General features: G+C 31.2%; 1 protein-coding gene and 1 pseudogene across 1 annotated transcript; one reads left to right on the top strand and one right to left on the bottom strand.

Annotated features, from left to right (window-relative positions):
• The first annotated feature begins 9,373 nt into the window (after positions 1-9,373).
• Positions 9,374-15,058, top strand: LOC123219562 (annotated as a pseudogene).
• A 1,650-nt stretch (positions 15,059-16,708) lies between these two features.
• Positions 16,709-18,026, bottom strand: LOC123219487. Its single transcript, XM_044641474.1, has 4 exons — positions 17,867-18,026; positions 17,421-17,552; positions 17,096-17,269; positions 16,709-16,912 (listed from the first exon to the last, which is right to left on the bottom strand). The coding sequence occupies exons 1-4, from the start codon at positions 17,945-17,947 to the stop codon at positions 16,826-16,828; spliced, it is 474 nt and encodes a 157-aa protein (XP_044497409.1). The 5' UTR covers positions 17,948-18,026; the 3' UTR covers positions 16,709-16,825.
• Positions 18,027-19,743: the final 1,717 nt, after the last annotated feature.

Genomic DNA, 19,743 nt, shown 5'->3' with positions numbered 1-19,743 from the left:
CGTCGGTTCCAAACCGGGGTCATGAACTGGAACTGTTAATTTCGAACCGGTTACAAATCGTCCTATTACGGTTTCGGTTCAGGATCCTTATTTTTTCCAATCGTGAACCGACGATTTCGAACCAAAACTGCTAGTTCATGAACCATGGCCAGAACTATTTTAAGATTATAAATGCCATGTACAAACTCCATTTCGTCGTTCCCTTCATAGGAGCCATCCTCAACAATATTCAGAAAATATGGTCTCCGGATTTAGGGAGAGAAGACTTCAAGTTAGAGGTTCCGGTGACTACAGTAGCTTCAAATCGACCATAAAAATCAACACTCAGATGTCTAAGAGTTGGGTTTTTAAACAACAAAGAAAACATAACACTTGATGCACGATTTAGAAAGAGGATGGTCAGATCAAGATATGACAAAGAGAGAGAGTTTGTTGTCAACTAAGAACACCGAGAAACAATGACTTGATTTTGATGTGAGACTTCCTAGAGAGAAAGGAACGAGTTATGACGATAGCGACAGAAGAGTCATCATAACTGCATTGTAAAGATGAGATGTCGTTAGAGAGAAAAACTATATCGACATTAGTTCAGTCTCAAGCAAGGATGTTGACTGAAAATGAATGAAGAACTTTGCTAGAGTTAGTTCTACAAATTATGGAAGACAAACTGAAATATAACACTTCAAAATTTTGAGGGGATGACTGTAACAGAAAAAATATAATAAATATGAACCCCTAAGATTAGGGCTAAATATAAACTGACCTCAAGCTTGATTCGAATGAGTCTAAAACGAGCTAACCTCAAATGAGCTCAAGACTATAACTTTAACATTTTCGAGCTTGAGCTCGATCGAGTTTTAAGGTGTTTAACTCGTCAAGCTCGAATGTTAAAAATTTTGATATAAAACGACCTCGTTTTAATAAATATATATTAAAATGATATCGTTTTACTAACAAACAAATTAAAAGTTTGAATCAAACTTGAGCTCGAACTCAAACTCAATTATATGCAAATTTAGTCGAACTTGAATTCTGCTCGAATTTGACTCTATTTAAGATAGAGAAATAAATCAATTTTTTGAATAAATCACTCTTTCAAATTTTGGTTTTGATGTATATACACATTTAATACGGATCAATTTTTTGAATAAATATATATTATGTTTGAAAGCTACAATTAAAAATATAAACTAAGTTGGAATTTAATACGGATGAATCATTAAAAAAAGTGATGCAATGGTGACGATTGGATTATGCCACCCTTAGTCTTGACCCAACACTTTCTCGAAGATTATGGAGATCTAAGCAAAACAATACTAGGATCATCCTTTTTCCTGGGTAGTCTCTAATTCACGTTTTATTTCTGGTTTCAAAGTCACCTTCATTTGCTCTTTAATAATATATTTGTCGCATTATTTATGTAAATCTAAAATCAGGGTGTGGCACCCTCTGGCTGCAACTGGGATTTCCAAAATATTTAAAAAGTTTTAATTGAGTAAATTACATCACCCAAGGTTTAGTTTAAAAAATTTTCTACCCTTCAATGGTATGAATAACACTTCTCAACGTAAAATAAAACATTCTTTTTAAAAAAGCCTAATAGTGTAAAAATAAAATAATAATTTTATCATATATTAATTTTAAAAAAATAAAAAAATATATTTTTTTATAAATTAGACAAATATTTTATACGTAACATTTATGATTTTAACTCTTAAAAACCTCTGGAATTTTACAAATCAATCTCTGAATTTTAAAAAAAATCCTAATTCTGCACCATGGCCACAATTTCATCTTATCATACCCCAGGCTAAATATATTATAATGACATCTTTTTTAGACTAAACTGTAGATAATATTTTGGGATGTAAATGTTATGTTTTAAAACTTTCAAAGAGCAAATGGATTTTTTCCCCTTTCTTGTTTTGGAATCCTCATATTCACCCCATATATTTTAAAATTTTATTATTACCCCAATAGTTTGTAATATAATATTTACACTTTTGATTTTTTGTGTTATGTCCAATATTTGGGGGTGTAACATCATTTTGGAAAATATTAAGAGGCATCTTAAAATTTTAATTTTCCAAAACACCCCAAACTTTTTGAATTTCTAAAACCTCCTAAAATTACATTATTACCCCTAATATTTTCAAAAATTATATTTGTCCTAAATATATATTTATATTTCATTGACGCTCTTATCTAATTTTGTATTAATTTGCACTTTTATGATAATTTTAAAAAATGAAAAATTGGAATAAAATAATAATTTTACTTTTTAATACTTTGTCAGTTTTTTATTAATAGAGTTTATTTTTATGTAAAAAAATGTTATTTATGTCATTTAATAGTAAAAATATTTTCACACGAAACCTTGGGTAGGAAAATGTGATTTACTCATTTTAAGATTGTTAGATTTTATAATTAAATTCATATTTACAATTTATTGTAATATTTTCTACTTTAAAATAACATCTCTCTAAGATTTGATTGTAATCTCTTTAAACCATTAAATACCAATCTTTTTTTCTTTTTCTTTTACACCTTTCTATATTTTCTAAATTCTAAAATTGGAAATAAATTTGTTTCATTTCTCAATAAGATTATAATAAATTTAATTTTTTACTCATATTCTTCTCTTTACATTTCAAGACAAAGATAAATTTAAAAAAAATATAGATTGGATTGAAACAAATACAAGTAAATAAGTGTGGGTGTAAAATTGATCATTTTTAAATACAAATTGATCTATGCAAATACATGTGAGATGACGTATGAATACCTACTTTCTTTTTATTGATTTTCTATAAAAAAAAAATATTCAACTTAGTATTATTTCAAATGAATATGAATATTATATATATTAATAAAATCATATATACCCACTTTAAATATATAAAATGAGTGCACACTTGATATATATTATTATGTAATTTGATAATTTTAAATTAAAGATAAAATAATAACCAATTATATGATGACACATATAAGTAGATACTCATTTATGTATTTAAAATAGACATACATATTATTATTGTTGTATTATATATATATATATGTAGGATATTGATAACTATGTTTCTCTTCATAATAAGTATTCATATAGTGTAAACTACATAGACTAAATTCCTTAGAAAAAGGGAAATTTTTGTTGTCACACATTATAAATGCCGTGCTACTACCACTCCCAGAACATTTAATTTGTTGCCAAAAGATGGTGAGATTTGGGCGGGTTTAAATATTATAATGTAGCATTTCTTTTTTTGGTATTTGTCTACGTATAAAATACTGCCCTTCTTATTTGGAGACAGTATGTTTTCATGCATTAAAATATCACCCAATTAATTTTTTTCTTTTCCCATTTATCTCAAGATCAATATATATAGGTGGTTAGCAGAATGTGAAATTACTAAGAGAAAGTAATGTAAATTGATCGTTGATTTAATGAGAGATCAATTTGGAAACGTCACGCATTACCATAATAACATTTACATTAGGCAAAAAGACTTATTCCCACCCAAGGTTTGATGAAATTTCAACTCTTATCCATTAACTTTCAAAAATCAAAATATTTATTATTTTATTAAAATTTATTATTAGGATTAAAAGAAAATATCATTTAGTTAAAAAATATTTAAAAAAATTATAAATTTATCACATTTCTCCTATAAATTTAAAAATTTAAAAATTTTTTCTCTTTCTTAAAAGTTAGAAAAGTGATTATTTCCTTTTTAAAGAGAAAATATGGTAAATTTTTAGTATTTTAATATTTTTAGTTAAACAATATTTTTATCGTTAACTCTAATAGTAAATTTTAATAAAAAGATAAACATTTGTGTTTTTTAAAATTAACAGATAAAAGTGTGAAATTTCACCAAATCTTGGGCGGGAATAAGACATGAGGGTTTTAGTAAGTGTAAACGGATTTATGGTTTTGACAAAATTTAGGTATTTTAAAATCAAATCATAAACCTTAAAAATTATTTTGAATTTTAACTTTATAAAATGTCTACAATTTAATTTTTTAATAATTGTATTATATTATTGAAAACAATCAAGAATTTTTTTTTTAATTTCAGTCCTTAGAAAAATAAAAGACTCATAAGTTCATGAAATTCCACCCAAATAAGAAGAAACGAGAGCTGGCCCCATCTTTTCAGATAAAGGAGAGGCGGAGTGTATTATTATTAATCTATCTGTAATACACAGACAAGTGTATGCAGTAATAAAATTATAGGTTTAATAGCCAAAGACTTGTTCGCATTCAAGGCCACAAGATGATGAAAGAATCAGCACTATATGTACCCTGACAAAGACCCGCATTTACTATGATAGAGAAAAGTCCGTCGGCTTCCAAGAGGCCATTATTCAGCCGTGTAATTCAGAAAATACTTTTTCTCAACGTCAATTTATACCTTGACGGAGACCTGCAATTCATATGATGAAGAGAACTTGGACAATGTTATATTATGTAATGATGTTATCTTATGAGCTTTTGAGATTATATACGCCATGTACGAACTCCATTTCACTGTTCCCTTCACTGGTGCCATCCTGAACAATATTCAGAAAATATGGTCTCCTGATTTATGGAGAGGAGACTTTAAGCTAGAAGTTTTGATGACTATAGTCAAGTTTAAATTGACTATAGAGATCAACGGTCGGATTTTTTAGAGTTGGGTTTGCAAATAGCAAAAGAAACACAACATTTGATGCACGATTTAGAAAGAGGATGGCCGGAGTGAGATACAACAGAGGGAGAGTCCGTTGTTGACAAAGAAAACCGAAAAACAACGATTTGATTTCGATGTGAGACTTCCCAAAAAGGAAAGAATGAGTTATGACAATAACAAGAGAAGAGTCGTTATGATTAAATTGTATAGATGAGATATCGTTAAGAGAAAAATTGGATCAACGTTAGTCAGTCTCAAACAAAGATGTTAGCTAAAAATAAATAAAAAAGTTTGTTGATGTTAGTTTTGCAAATTATGAAAGACAAAGTGAAAGTATAATACTTCAAAACTTTGAGAGGATGACTGTAAGAAAAAAAATATAAATAATATGAACGTCTAAAACAAAAAAATAAATCAATTTTCTAAATAAATTACTCCATCAAATTTTAGTTTTTCGTGTATATATACATATATAATTAAAAAAATAAGTAATTCACAATTAAACTAATAGATAAAATTAACATAATTAAATAATAAATAGGTATTTAAATTTTTCAAAATTATTATATGAAAATTTATTAATAGCCTTATCTCGTTAAGTGGGAATAAGTCTTTTGGCCAACGTAAGAAACATTTATGTATGAAAGCTACTAGGGCTGGATTCGAGCCGAGCCAGCTCGAGCTCGAGCTCGGCTCGGCTCGGTTCGAGCCCGAAACGAGTCGGGCTCAGCTCGGCTCGATCGAGCTCGAGCCGAGCCCGAGCTGGCTCGGTATATTTTTTTAAAAATTTTTTTATACAAAACGGCGTCGTTTTGATTTATATATATATACAAAACGGTGTCGTTTTGATATAAAAAACGAGCCGAGCCGAGCCGTTATCGAGCCGAACTGAAAACGAGCCGAACTCGAGCCGAGCCGAATTCGGCTCGAGTCGAGCTCGAGCCGAACTCGAGCCGGCCCTCAAAAAGCCGAGCCGAGCCCGAGCTGGCTGCGAGCCGAGCTCGGCTCGGCTCGAATCCAGCCCTAAAAGCTACAATTAAAAATATAAACTAAGTTGGAATTTAATACGGATGAATCATTAAAAAAAGTGATGCAAGGGTGACGATTGAATTATGCCACTCTTGAGTCTTGACCCAACACTTTCTCAAAAATTATGGGGATCTAAACCAAACAATACTAGGATCATCCATTTTTATGGGAAGTCTCTAATTCATGTTTTATTTGTGGTTTCAGAGTCGCCTTCATTTGTTCTTTAATAATATATTTGTCGCATTATTTATGTAAGGCCAAACGACCATTTCCCACCCAAGGTTTGAGGTTTTCTCAAATGTCCTCCCTTTAACTATGGAAACACCAAACGCTTACCTATAAGCAGTTAAAATTAACAGAGATAAAGGTAAAATTATCATTTTGCTCTATAATATTAAAAATAAACTAAAATATAATTTCTTTTTGCCTCCCTAAAGTTTGAAAACAAAATTTTTTTTTCAGCCTAAGTTTTAAAAAATGACAGTTTCACCCTAGGGTTTGGTTTTGAAATCTCCGACGATCTCTCTGGCTCCGTTGCCGATGACCTCTCTCTCCCGAAGAATCCTCTCTTTTCGATGATCCTTTCCTCCTATTTAGAGGTCCGATCGGCGTTGAAGACGCCTTGGGAGACGAGCAAAGAGGTTGGGTTGAAACAATACTAGTAAACAATTATAGGTGTAAAATTGGCCCTTTTTAAATACAAATTCATCTATGTAGATACATATGAGGTGACGTATGAGTACCTATGTTCTTTTTATTGGTTTTCTACTTAAAACAACCAAAAAAAAAAAAGGGAATCAATTTAGTAGTATCCCAAATGAACATGAATATTATATGTATTAATATAATTATACGTATTCACTTTAAATATATAAATAAATATATATTTGATGTGTGTTATTATGTAATTTGATGATTTTAAATTAAGGATAACGTAATAACTAATCACGTGATGACACTTATAAGTGTATACCTATTTGTGTGTTTAAAATATGTATACATAGTATTATTTTATATGTATTTATAATGATAATCAATTTAAATATTAATACTAATATGTTACAATGTGATTTCATATTGTTTTATTCTTAATTCAAACTCATCTTTCACTATTGTAGATTATATTATGCTTCAAAATTCCTACATTACAGCTTCAACAAAAATGCAATATTTAGATCAAATAAACAAAAACTAAAAAAGAATCATAAATCAGATCCAAAAAATTAAAATGTATGCAACTTGTAATTTCACCTAGTTGTAGAGAGCCCAAGATACTAACTAAATCAAATCTAACTATGAGTTAACTTAAGTTTGACTTGAATGGATAATAAAACGACTCAAGCCTCAAGTTCATTAAACTGTATTGAAGAGAAGCTTGAAGCTTCACTCATATTTAATGCTTTTTTATTTGGCTTGAGTTAGAGGGTTAAATTTTTACATTTTTAATTGTATTGAAGGAAAGTTCAAGCTCGGTTCAATGGGAAAGTTGGAACCTTAAAGCCTCACTCACATTCATGGCCCTTTGACTTGGCTTAAGGTTCACTCATATTCATAGACTGGACAATGATCTCAATAACCAATTCTCTCACAAGACACTTTGCCAAGTTGAACTACTTTCCAGGAATTGAAGCTGTAAGACATAGTAGAGGTCTATATCTCACTTGGGCCAAATATATCAGGGATTTGCTTAACAAAGTAAACTTGAATGAGGCGAAAAGTTGTCTAACATCAATGTTTCCATCTGTCAAACTCACTTTATGAAAGTGAATCTTTTCCCCATCGTACTCTCTACAGACAAATAATTGGTTCTCTATACTATTTGATCATCACCAAGCCAGACATAGCCTATGCCATCAACAAGCTGAGTCAATACATGCAAGCTCCCACTGTTAATGCTACTACATATATTGATACACACACACACACACACACACACACACATTTCATTAGAGAAAATGCGGTGAATAGAGAATTGGAAGTGAGATATATTCCTTCTTCACAAGAGATAGTTGATGTTTTTACAAAACCATTGACTGTAACCTTCGAAGAGTTTAGAAACAAGCTTGTAAAAATGTCTCATACTTGAAGCAAAGAAAAAGATCATATTGATAATTAGTTTAAAAGAGGAGTTAATTTAGAGAATGCAGAAATTAAAGTTGATTGGGTTAAAGGAATAAAGTCTTTAAGGAAGGAATGTTTTTGTGTATAATATGCAGAATGCAGGTGTAGTTTTGTGTATATTTGATACGCTGAATACAAAATGCATATGGCCTCTTGTAGTCATTCTTTTTTGTGGAAACATGCACCTTACATAAATGGATCAAAAGCAGTAAAGACGTTTTCAAAATTATGAAATGCAAAGTCGAAGCAAATAATTTAAGATTCCATCTAACCACGTTCGTGGGATTAATGGAGTGCGTAACAGGCCCTGGACTATTAATTTATTAATTGAACGAAGCAATTCCTTAGAAAAAATTAAAAGCACTATCTTTCTAACACAAGTAATACACATGGACTTTGCGTTCTTGAAAATTGAAAAAACTCTAATCTAATAAACATTCAAAGAGAGAGTGAGTGAGTGAGACAAATTAAAAAAATACATTAGCTTGACTTTTTGCTTTTCTCATTACCATGAGTAACGCCACCTTTATATATTTTATTTTTAATGAAGGATTGATAATGGCAAGGAACTTAAATTCATATATTTTTATATAAATAACTTGTTTATTGTCACTCAAACAACTCTATAAAAACTATATATATATATTTCTTTTTTTCAAAGTTTTTTATTATAAAACCTCATCAAACTTCTCTCTTTCTCACATTTTGTGTAGTTCTTGTTGCTTTGCTTTTCTGAACTATGAACTTCTGCCTTCTTCAATCTCTCAATTACATAGTTTAAATGGCTGAGAATCCCACTGCAGCTGAATTTTTCTTTTTCTTTCAATGAGTCTAAAATTGGACGTTCTTCATTCATCTTTGTCATTTTTCCTTTTTCCTGTTATAATCATTTGCCTTCGTAAGCATTATCCTATAGTATTACAAGCAAAAAGGATACTACAGGAAGAAATGCAAATTCTATTTTGATAATCATAGTTAAAAGATTTGTACTCCTTTGATTGTTAGGCTAGTTCATTTAATGACTGCATTTACTCCACATCTTCATTCATACTATTACACATCAAAGGACAGAGAATAATCATCTCCAATTATGTCAACATATTAATAATGATAAAGAAAGGAAAGCTAGATTGAATCACATCAATCAGTTTTTCCATAAATAGGTGGGTACTGCGTTTACTTCACCAAATTGCACTCTCTCGCATTGCAAGTCTTGAGTACCACAACCCCTCTCTTGTATAAATTGTAAGTTCTTTCAATTCTCTTACTACTCTTTCCTATCATTTATGTCTGTACTTGCATTTTTGTCCAATCTCATTGCATTCACGTCATATAAACTCTATTGGACAAATACTTATCGCTGACATGGTAATCCCATCTCACATAAGTGTTTTCTGCTAATAATAAGATTGATGAAAATGAAATAATGTCATGATACAAATTTTTCAAGAAGACTATGTTACACATGCATAACATATTTATAACATAAAAATGAAAGAAACGATGGTGCAGGCACAAAACTTTATTCAGGAGAGTGGACTATTAATATGTGGAGACTGAAGATTGCAAAGGGTGGAGATAGCCGTATATGTTTAGCACAAATAATTATGTTGGGAGGCAAATATGGGAATTCGATCCTGATGCAGGCACGGCCGAGGAGCTAGCTGAGGTTGAAGAACCTCGCCAAAATTTCCGCAAAAATCGACATGAGGTTAAGCCAGCTAGTGACCTACTTTGGCTGTTACAGGTATAACTTCGGTTAGGTTGAATCCAAACCAAATCGATTTGGTCTTAGAAGGCGGTTCAATTAAGCTTAAATTTATTTAGTTTGAATTCAAATTAAATTTAAACCAACTCAATTTTGAAACTGAACTGAATTCAAGTTAGTGGATGTTCGATTCAGTTCAGCTTAAGTTCGGTTTGAATTTATAGCTTGAATCAGTTGTTTGAATTCGTAACTCAATTTGGTTTGAATTTGTGATTCGGTTCAATTCGAATTTATAGTTTGAATTCGTAGGGTTCATCTTGAATTCACAGTTTCAATGAGTGATTTGGTCTATTATTTAGGTAAAACGACGTTGTTTCATTAATAAACCATGAATTCGAACTATCGATTTGAATCATAAATTAAAACCAAACTAAACTATGAATTCGAATTATTGATTAAAACTATAAATTCGAGTTAAACTCAAACTGAATCAAATCAAATCATTTTTTATTTGAACAAAACTCAAACTAGAGGGTAATCAAACTCGACCAGATTTGTATTACTCCACCCCTACCTTCCCTCTTATAAATTGTCATAATGTAATTTTTATTATGATCATTATTTTCCTTGCAAATATATCAATGGGAGTTTCGTTGTTCTCACTTTTCTTTGGACAAACGCAGTTCCTGAGGGAGAAAAGCTTCAAACAAACAATACCACCGGTGAAGGTTAAGGATGGTGAGGAGATTACGTATGAAACCGCAACGATTGCTCTGCTAAGAGCTGCCCACTTCTTTTCAGCTTTACAAGCCAGCGATGGCCATTGGCCTTCTGAAAATGCTGGCCCATTATTTTTCTTCCTCCTTTTGTGAGTGCTCTTGTCATGCTGATTACTTAATTTTATCTTCTAAAGTTTGCTCTTAAGTACTCTTACAGAGAGATTTTTGCCTTTTTTGAAACTAGGATAGATAAATGTGCAACTAAAAACTACACTGATCTAATGGTTTCTAACTTCTATATATATCAACAAAATTTAGGCCTTGTTTAGGAGTAAAAGTTTCTCCTATCTCTAATATATGCACATTGTAGGTGATGTGCTTGTACATTACAGGGCATCTTACAACTGTATTTACCTCTGAGCATCGCAAAAAAATCCTTCGTTACTTGTACAATCACCAAGTTCGCAATGAAAAGGAAATTTTAGAACACATCTGAAGTCTCAATAGTCAACATAAAATTAATTGTACTGTCTGATAATACAGCGTGAGGATGGAGCATGGGGTATATACATAGAGAGCCATAGTAGCATGTTCGGTACAGTTTTTAGTTATATTTGTATGCGTTTACTGGGATTAGGACTTGATGATGGTGAAAATAATGCTTATGCAAGAGCAAGAAAATGGATTCTTGACCACGGTGGTGTAACATATAGTAGCCTATTGGGGTAAAAGTTGACTTTCGGTATGACATATATTCTAAATATGCTATCGTACTTTGAGGATTAACAATCAAAATTTTATCCTTTTTTATATGCCACAGATTCTTGGGGTTTTTGAGTGGTCTGGCACCAACCCAATGCCTCCAGAGTTTTGGATCCTCCTTCTTTTTTCCCAATATATCCAGGTAATTTGTGCATCTTAAGAAACTAAGAATTTATATATGATAAATGTCAAATGCAATTGTATTATGAACCAAATTCTTCTAGCTTCGAATTGAAATAAGATTGTCACAATTGTTTGAAGCCTTGTGTTATTGGTAGAGGATATTCCTTTTCCACTATAGAACTTCAATATTGTTTATTTTGTTGGTGTTTACTCTATAGTTATTAAATTTGCAATTTCCTATTTAATGCAGCAAAAATGTTGTTCTATTGTCGATTGGTTTACATACCTTGTCCTATTTATATGGTAAGAGACTTGTTGGTCCAATCACGCCACTAATTCAGCAATTGAGAGAAGAACTTCGTACTCAGCCTTACAATGAAATCAACTGAAGGAAAGTGCGTCATTTATGTGCAAGGGTTATTTTCCCTTGCTTCTTGGACAATAATGGCAAATATAAATTTTCATATCATCTTTGTTATAATTTTATTTATTATTTCATTTCGAACTGTACCCTCTTAGCATTCAATCATGGATCTGTCAGACTGCAATGCATAAAAAGTTTGCATGTTTTATGTTGTTACAGGAAGATTTATATTATCCCCATCCATTTGTACAAGATGCACTTTGGGATAGTCTTTACTTAGCATCTGAGCCTCTCCTAACTCATTGGCCTTTGAACAAATTGATTAGAGAAAGGGCTCTTAAGGAAACAAGCAGGTTTTTCACAATGAAGATGAGAGTAGTCGAGACATTACCATTGGCTGTATTGAAAAGGTAGTAGTATCCAATGAATAATGTTACATATATACCCTTTTGAGTATAATATATATATATATATATATATATATATGTGTGTGTGTGTGTGTGTGTGTGTGTTGTGTTATAATATAATTAGGTATTTATCTTTAATTAAAAATAATTAATCACAAGATAACATATAAAAAATGAGGGTGGCATGTCAAAGGTTTAAATTGCTTTGCCCCTTTAGATGTTTTAATTCATGATCTGTATGTATGACAAACTCCTTGGATAATAAGCAATGTTGCTATGTCTCCAAAACTCTAATTAATGCATAAAATTCCTTGTCATAAATGGATTGATTTAGGCTTGCTCCACTCAACTTCCCACTAAAATATGGCGTTTATCTTGCATGAGAACAACCCCAATTCCTACTTCCAAAGCATCACACTCTATTTCAAAGGTCTTGAAAAAATCAGGAAGAACCAATATAGGTGTTGAAACCAACTTATCTTTAATTAACTCGAGCATGTTCTGTGCCTTTTCACTCCACTTGAACTCAACACCTTTCTTGATAAACTCGGATAAAGGAGCTACAATTGGGCTAAAATTCTTCACAAATCTTCTATAAAAAGATGCTAGTCCATGAAAACTTCTCACCTTTCACCTCTCAAACGGTAGAAGGTACTGGCCACTCTGTGATTGCTTTCACCTTTTCCTCATCAACTTCAATCCCATGTTTTGTCACCGCATATCCAAGAAAGATGATTTACATAGTTTTATTGTATTCAAATATATGTATGAATTCATGATCCAGTTGATACTCATACCTAAGCTTCTTGAATTGGATAGCCATTGTGTATGCTCGCTTGTTGGGTTGAAGATCCTAATGTAGACGCCTTTAAAAAGCATCTCGCCAGAATTGCAGATTTCATCTGGCTTGGGGAAGATGGAATGAAGTTCAGGTTAGTACTAATAGATTTAACGAAATTATAAACATCGAAAGATAGTGCTTCAATTGATTTAACAACTGCGATCCTTGTGTAGACTTCTGGAAGTCAAGTGTGGGATACTGCATTAGGCCTTCAAGCTCTGATTGCAGGCAACCTGACTGATGAAATTGGACTGACAATCTATAAAGGCCATCACTTTTTAAAGGAATCTCAGGTTTCATATTTTAATCTTTTAAAGCTTCCATTATTTTTTCCCTCTTGATTTTTGCTTTGGGCTTCACTAAATCATGCCAATGAATTGCAATTTATGAAGATCAAGGATAATCCTTCAGGTGACTTCCAAAGCATGTTCCGTTACTTTTCCAAAGGAGCATGGACTTTCCCTGATCAAGATCATGAATGGTAATCAATCTATTTTTTCTTTTTTTTAAAGCAATGGAAAGAACATTAAAGCAAAATATTACCCACAATCACATATAATATTTTTCGCACAACTTTATTTTTGAGTTTCTATAGTGTTGCCTACTTCTTTCAATTTTACCTGCTGAAATCGTCGGAGAGAAAATGAAACCTGAGAGACTGTATGAAGCTGTCAATTTTATACTGTCTCTTCAGGTAACGTAAATGTTTGATAGTTCTCCAAATTCTTTTATTAATTTTTCTCCTGTGATACATTTTATTCTTTATTTATAGAGTCAAGATGAAGGGTTAGCAGTTTGGGAGCCAGCAGGTGCTTCCTTAGTATTGGAGGTATCTACATAAACAATATAAATTGACTGTTGTGGTATCGGGATCTTTATTATAATGCTTTCTTTCTTTCTTTGTTTTCTTTTTATTCCTCTTCAGTGGCTCAATCGTGTAGAGTTTGCTTGAGGACCTTGTTGTTGAGCATACGTAAGACCAGAAATCATTTCCCCTATTGCTAATTACAAATTATTCATGTTAGTGTGAGTTCTTGCATTTATGCCAATTGAACAAGTGATTCAGGTATGTTGAATGCACAGCGTCAGCAGTCATTTGTTTTGTTTAAGAAATTACACCCCCATCACAGACAGAAAGAAATTGAAAATTTCATCGAAAAGGAGCAAACTGCTGACGGTTCATGGTAAAAGTTCCTTATTGTGGATATACTAAATAATTTAAATATTTTTGTATCTTCTCATAAAGGGAAAAAAAATTTCACAAATGAACAAACATATTTCTAGGTATGGAAATTGGGGAATCTGCTTCATATATGGTAGTAGTTTTGCCCTTGGAGGTTTGGTTGCTGCTGGGAAGACTTACCACAATTGTTTGTCTATTCGAAAAGCAGTTGATTTCTGCTAAATTCACAATGTGAAGATGGTGGTTGGGGAGAGAGCTATAAATCCTGCTCAAAGAAGGTAATTTCATTTGCATATATGAACATGTCCTAGTATTTAATACGAGTTTCTTCCCTTTTGAATAAAAAAAAGTAATACTATATATATAATTAAATTGTATTTAAAGTGATAAAAAATATAAACAATCACATCATCTAATCACAAATTATCATCCCAATATAAATAAATTTATATATTTTATTTGTACGTATAATTTTATTTATTAGAAACTCTTTAATAAAACTAAACAAGAGGTTAACACACACTCTTTTATAGTATTATATTGTCTATTTGTAACTCATTTTATCCATTAAATCAGCTCTATATCATATCTCGGAAGAGTTGGGTTCATCCTAATTGCTCGGTGATACAGATATATACACCACTTGAAGGAAGAAGATGGAATCTGGTACAAACTGCATTGGCTGTGATTAGTTTAATTTATTCAGGCCAGGTCAGCTCATAACTGAAATGTATATCTTATGTTGCTAATTGACTCTCTTCAGAATTCGACATTGAGTTAATTTTAGTATTCATTTCATAAGATAGGCTGAGAGAAACTCAACACCAATTCATCGCGCTGCAAAGTTGTTGATAAACTCTCAGTTGGAAAATGGAGATTTCCCCCAACAGGCAACAATATATCTCACTCTAAGCTGAATTTTCCCTGAAGACATAATGATAAAAAAAATATGCGAAATTGGTAACATAAACGTAAGATTAATTTTTTTTTTAATTTTTAATGGTACAGGAAATTATGGGAGTTTTCATGAGAAACTGCATGTTGCACTATCCAGAATACAGGAGTATATTCCCAATGTGGGCTTTAGCAGAATACAGCAATAAAGTTTTAATGCCCAACAATTAACGCTCAAATTATTAAAACAGCAGCAGTGGATCAAAATTTTAGCAAGTGAAGATGTAAACTTATTTAATTTAGCCAGCCTTCATATGCTAAATTATTTCGTGTGCAGATGTCATCACACATTAGACTTTCAATAGTAAAAGCATATAAAATATTTTATCTGTTCCTTTTCAAACTTTGTAATACTTTATTTGAAGAAGCATATAAGTTTCTTCAAATAGATTTGTAGTACTTTGAAATCTGCCTTTATGGATTTTGACATATAACAACCCTTTATTATTGGTTATAAGTAGAATATGATTCACATTTACAACAAGGAACAAAATTTGCTCCCACTTATCCTTAATATATGCATTAATTTTATACATAATATTTTATGATTTTAACTTTTAAAAATATGTGGGATTTTACAAATCAGTTTCTGAAGTTTTTTAGAAATCCCAATTCTTCACTATCACCACAATCTTATCTTATCATCCCCAAAGGTTAAATATATTATAATGAAATCCATTTCAAACTAAACTGTGGATAGTATTTTGAGATGTAAATATTACCTTTTAAAACTTTCAAGGAGCAATTAGATGTTTCCCCCTTTCTTGTTTTGGAATTCTTATATTCACCTCATATATTTTTTTATTATATTATGATTGTGATAGTTTATAATACAACATTTACACCCTTGATTTTTTCTGTTATGTCCAATGTTTGGGGGTGTAACATAATTTTTTTAAACTATTGGTGGTTATCTTGAAGTTTTAAATTTCCCAAACACCCTAAACTTTTTGAATTGTTAAACCGTATAAAATTTCATTATTACCTTTGATATTTTCAAAAATTATAATTTGTCCTTAACATACAATTATATGTTATTGACACTCCTATTTAATTTTGTGTTAACTTGGAGTTATATAATAAAATTGAAAAATGAAATAATTGAGATAAAATAATAATCATACTTTTTAATACTGGATCAGTTTTTATTAACATAGTTTAATTTTGTGTAGAAAAGTATTATTTATGTCATGTAGGGGTGGACTTGTGTTTTCAAGCCAAACCTTGGGTGGGAAAATGTGATTTACTCATTTTAATATTGTTAGATTTTATAATTAAACTCAAATTTACAATTGATTGCAATATTTTTTACTTTAAAATAATATAGCTCTTTAAATCATTCAATACCAATCTTTTTCTCTTTTTCTTTTACACCTTTCTGTAATTTCTAAATTCGTAAAGAGAAATATAGAGTTTGTTGATGTTCTAAATTTATGAATTTTGTCTACTTATCAAGATGCATCGTTTTAGTTTCATATGAAATCAAACTCTTCATCTTCTGCTGAATCAAGATTGAGTTTTGCTCTCCTCTTTCTCCTTTAGTTCAACAATCCCATGATTTGAAGTTCCCGTTTTTTGTTTGTTTACCAATCATTGACTGGCTGAGATTAATTCTAACTTAGATTGTCACGTTGTCAGAATTATTCAGTATTGTTTACATGTTATGATGAAGGAATTTCCAGAAATAGGTCAGTTTGTAGGTTTTCTGCATAGTTTACTCTTTACTTCCTTACTGATCTGAAATTTTTTCATATGTCTGATAAGCAAATTAAGTATGCTAATCACAAAGTTTAGCTCATATAATTAAACACTGGGAAGAGATGAAGAAGATATATGTATATATATATATAGCTAAACAAAGATCGAAAGATCGAAAGATCGAAAAGGAAAAGTTTCTACATCAGTGTAGTTATTTCATTATATATATATAACTGCCCACTAATTAACTGCACTCCATTGTTGGATAGCTTTCAGCAAAGTGTGTTCAATCTTTTCAGCATCAACCAGCTCATCGTCTTCATTTTCCTGCGACATACCCAACTTTGATTTTAAACACGTGCGTACATTTTTTTATGTATATGATTTAAGAGTATACATAAAGAATAAATAATTATTTGTGTATATTTCCACAGGGAGAGATAAATTATGATCATATGTTAGTAGAAATATGAATTTATTATTATTTTTTTTAAATATTCACTTGCTTACTATTGTTCCAATGGCTTCTAAAAGAAAACTGTCTGAGCAGGAAACCCTAGCATGAAGCACAACGAGACCCAGATCTTCAAAAGCCTCCAATATGAATACAAGCAATCCACGGCAACTGCTTCCACTGAATATCTTAATGGAAAAACTCTTGTTTTGTGCTTCTACCCGAAGTTGCTGATACATATGTAAAAGCTTCCATTATCTTATTTTGTAAAATGTTGAAGTTGTAACATTGTATAAACCCAATACAAAAGATCAATGCCAAAGCTTTTTCAAATCACTATTATTCATTTATAAATGTATAAATAGTTTAGTTAATATGTACCATTTGCGAAGGACTCTGACTAGTACTAGAAACTTGTGCCATGGCAGTGTCTTGTTTCTTTTTTTCTTCCTTCTGCTTAAGCTCTGGTTTGCGGTTTGATGGGTCTAAGACAACTGAGGTTTTAGCACTAGTCTGCAAAATAAGAAAAAATTTAAATTAAGGCAACAATTAGACCACGTTCATGATCTAGAATTTAATAAATATACAAAGATAAGGAGAAAATTAAATAGAAAGTTTCAGTGAGTCTTTAAACAAATGAAATAATAGCAAGGAATCATCTGAAAAGGTTTCTAGACAGACATGGTAATAATTAAAACCCTTTAACAAAAAAATTAATGGAAAAAAAATTCAAAGTGGGATTTCTATCATTTCATGAACAGTAGACATCAAGGGCTAGCTAAGAGAAAGAGGAAGAACAAAAGATGATATGAAAGATAGAGAATCACCCTATAGGAGTTAGTGATGGAACGAAGACGTTGCAGCTGCTTCTTATACAGACCTGCCCTCTCTTGCTCTCTAGCAGCCATGGCTTCTCTCAGCTTAACTTGTCACTTCAATTTGGCTTTTCAGTAGCTGCTTAAATAGCAGTTTGTGGCAACGAATTACTGTGTGATTTACAAATTAAATTCCATCACATCTCAAATGTAACTTGCCAGAAATATCTTTTCTTTCTTTTGGAGTTATATGTTTATCATTATTAACTTTAAACTCATAAGAATCGATCCTTACCCAAAAACAATCCTTTAATCCAGAGTGAATGTGATATTTTGTTTTATTAACTTTTAGGAATTGCTACAGCAGTTGATACCTTAATGACTGTCTAGACAGCACCTAGTTCCCAAACTTTGAATACCTAGAATATCCCATTTGCTTCCGCCATACTAAACTCAGAGGAATGTATGAAAGTTATATAAAATACACTAGTTATGGGCAATACTATGCACACCCAATTTGTGTACATAAATCGATATACATTGATGTGTGCTATTATTTAATTAAGTGTTCTTTTATATACTTAAACTAAATTTGCATAGTTTTATGAGTTAGTTATATGGTCTTAAAATAAAAATAAATAATCAACTTTATGCAAGGAAACCATTATTTTGCTTGTAATAGGGTAATTTCCCTAGCCATTTTTTAGCAAAGCTAGGGAAAACATCATAGTAAATAAAAATAAAAATAATTCGATTTTGCACTTTGAAATTTTTAACAATTCACACAATCCCTTTTCCAAATTGAGGAAACAAAACATTTCTCTGTAAACTATCTCATTTTTTTATCTTTTATCTCATTTAAAATTCTCCTGTACTTTACATTCTCTAATTCTAAGTGCAACAAAATTGAAATCAGAGTTATCACATCGCAATTGGCATCCAGTGTAGCCAGCTCGCTCACAAGAAACTTAGGTGATAAATCCAGACGAAGCTATCACATCAAATTGTCTTTTCATTTTTAAACAATATTTGAATGAATATAATGGTTTAATTTATAGCATAGAAAACCACTGAAATCTACACATGGAAATAGGAATCTGGCAGGCAACATGGATGGTTTGTACAAATATAAATATATCTTAGTGCAAATTGTGTGGTGGGATTTTGCATGGAAACTTGAAAAGGCACTTAACGGTGAAGAAGAGATGAAAGGTATATATAGAAGGAGCATATGGAAATTACTGAAGAGTGCGGACATCTAGAAACTGCTGGTGGTGGGGTTAAGGTGTAAGAGAGGAATCATCTCGTGATCGAGCCTCCATCGAAAGATTCAAAGGAAGGCGTCAAACTATGTTCAGTTTTGTTTCATGAATGCCTCCAAGTTTTTCTCACGGGTGTCCCTGTTTCTCTCTCTCTCTCTCTCCCTAGCTGTCTCTACTTCTATATATGCTAGATGCGTTTTGATTTTGTTTTGAAAAACTAATATTATTTTTTGGCATTTGCTTTTGATGATCTCTCAAAATGGTAACATAAATATATGCTGATTCGATTGGTAGCTAGCTAAGATTGAAATTGACAGCAACATACTAATGGTTCACAAGTCAGCAAATCTATTCAATCAATGTCACATTAGATGATTCATCACTTAGAATATAAAAATTTCAATAACTTTTCAGAAAAATATTATTATTATTTAAAACAAATGTGTTTACGAAGCTAATAGATTTTAGTTGATTAAAGTGAAGATTATTTTCTGAAAAAACGTGTGGATCATAATGATCTCCTTTAATTGTATAACCATTATTTCTTTTCGTGACATGTGAATAGACTGATTTTAAAATCTTCTAGGGTTTCCAAGTCATGCCGCGAAATTGGTTATATAAACTACA

Source organism: Mangifera indica, chromosome 6, assembly GCF_011075055.1.
Source record: "Mangifera indica cultivar Alphonso chromosome 6, CATAS_Mindica_2.1, whole genome shotgun sequence".
Lineage (NCBI taxonomy): Eukaryota > Viridiplantae > Streptophyta > Magnoliopsida > Sapindales > Anacardiaceae > Mangifera > Mangifera indica.
The sequence above is the reverse complement of the archived record's forward strand: the minus strand, read 5'-3'. Positions and strand labels throughout refer to the sequence as shown.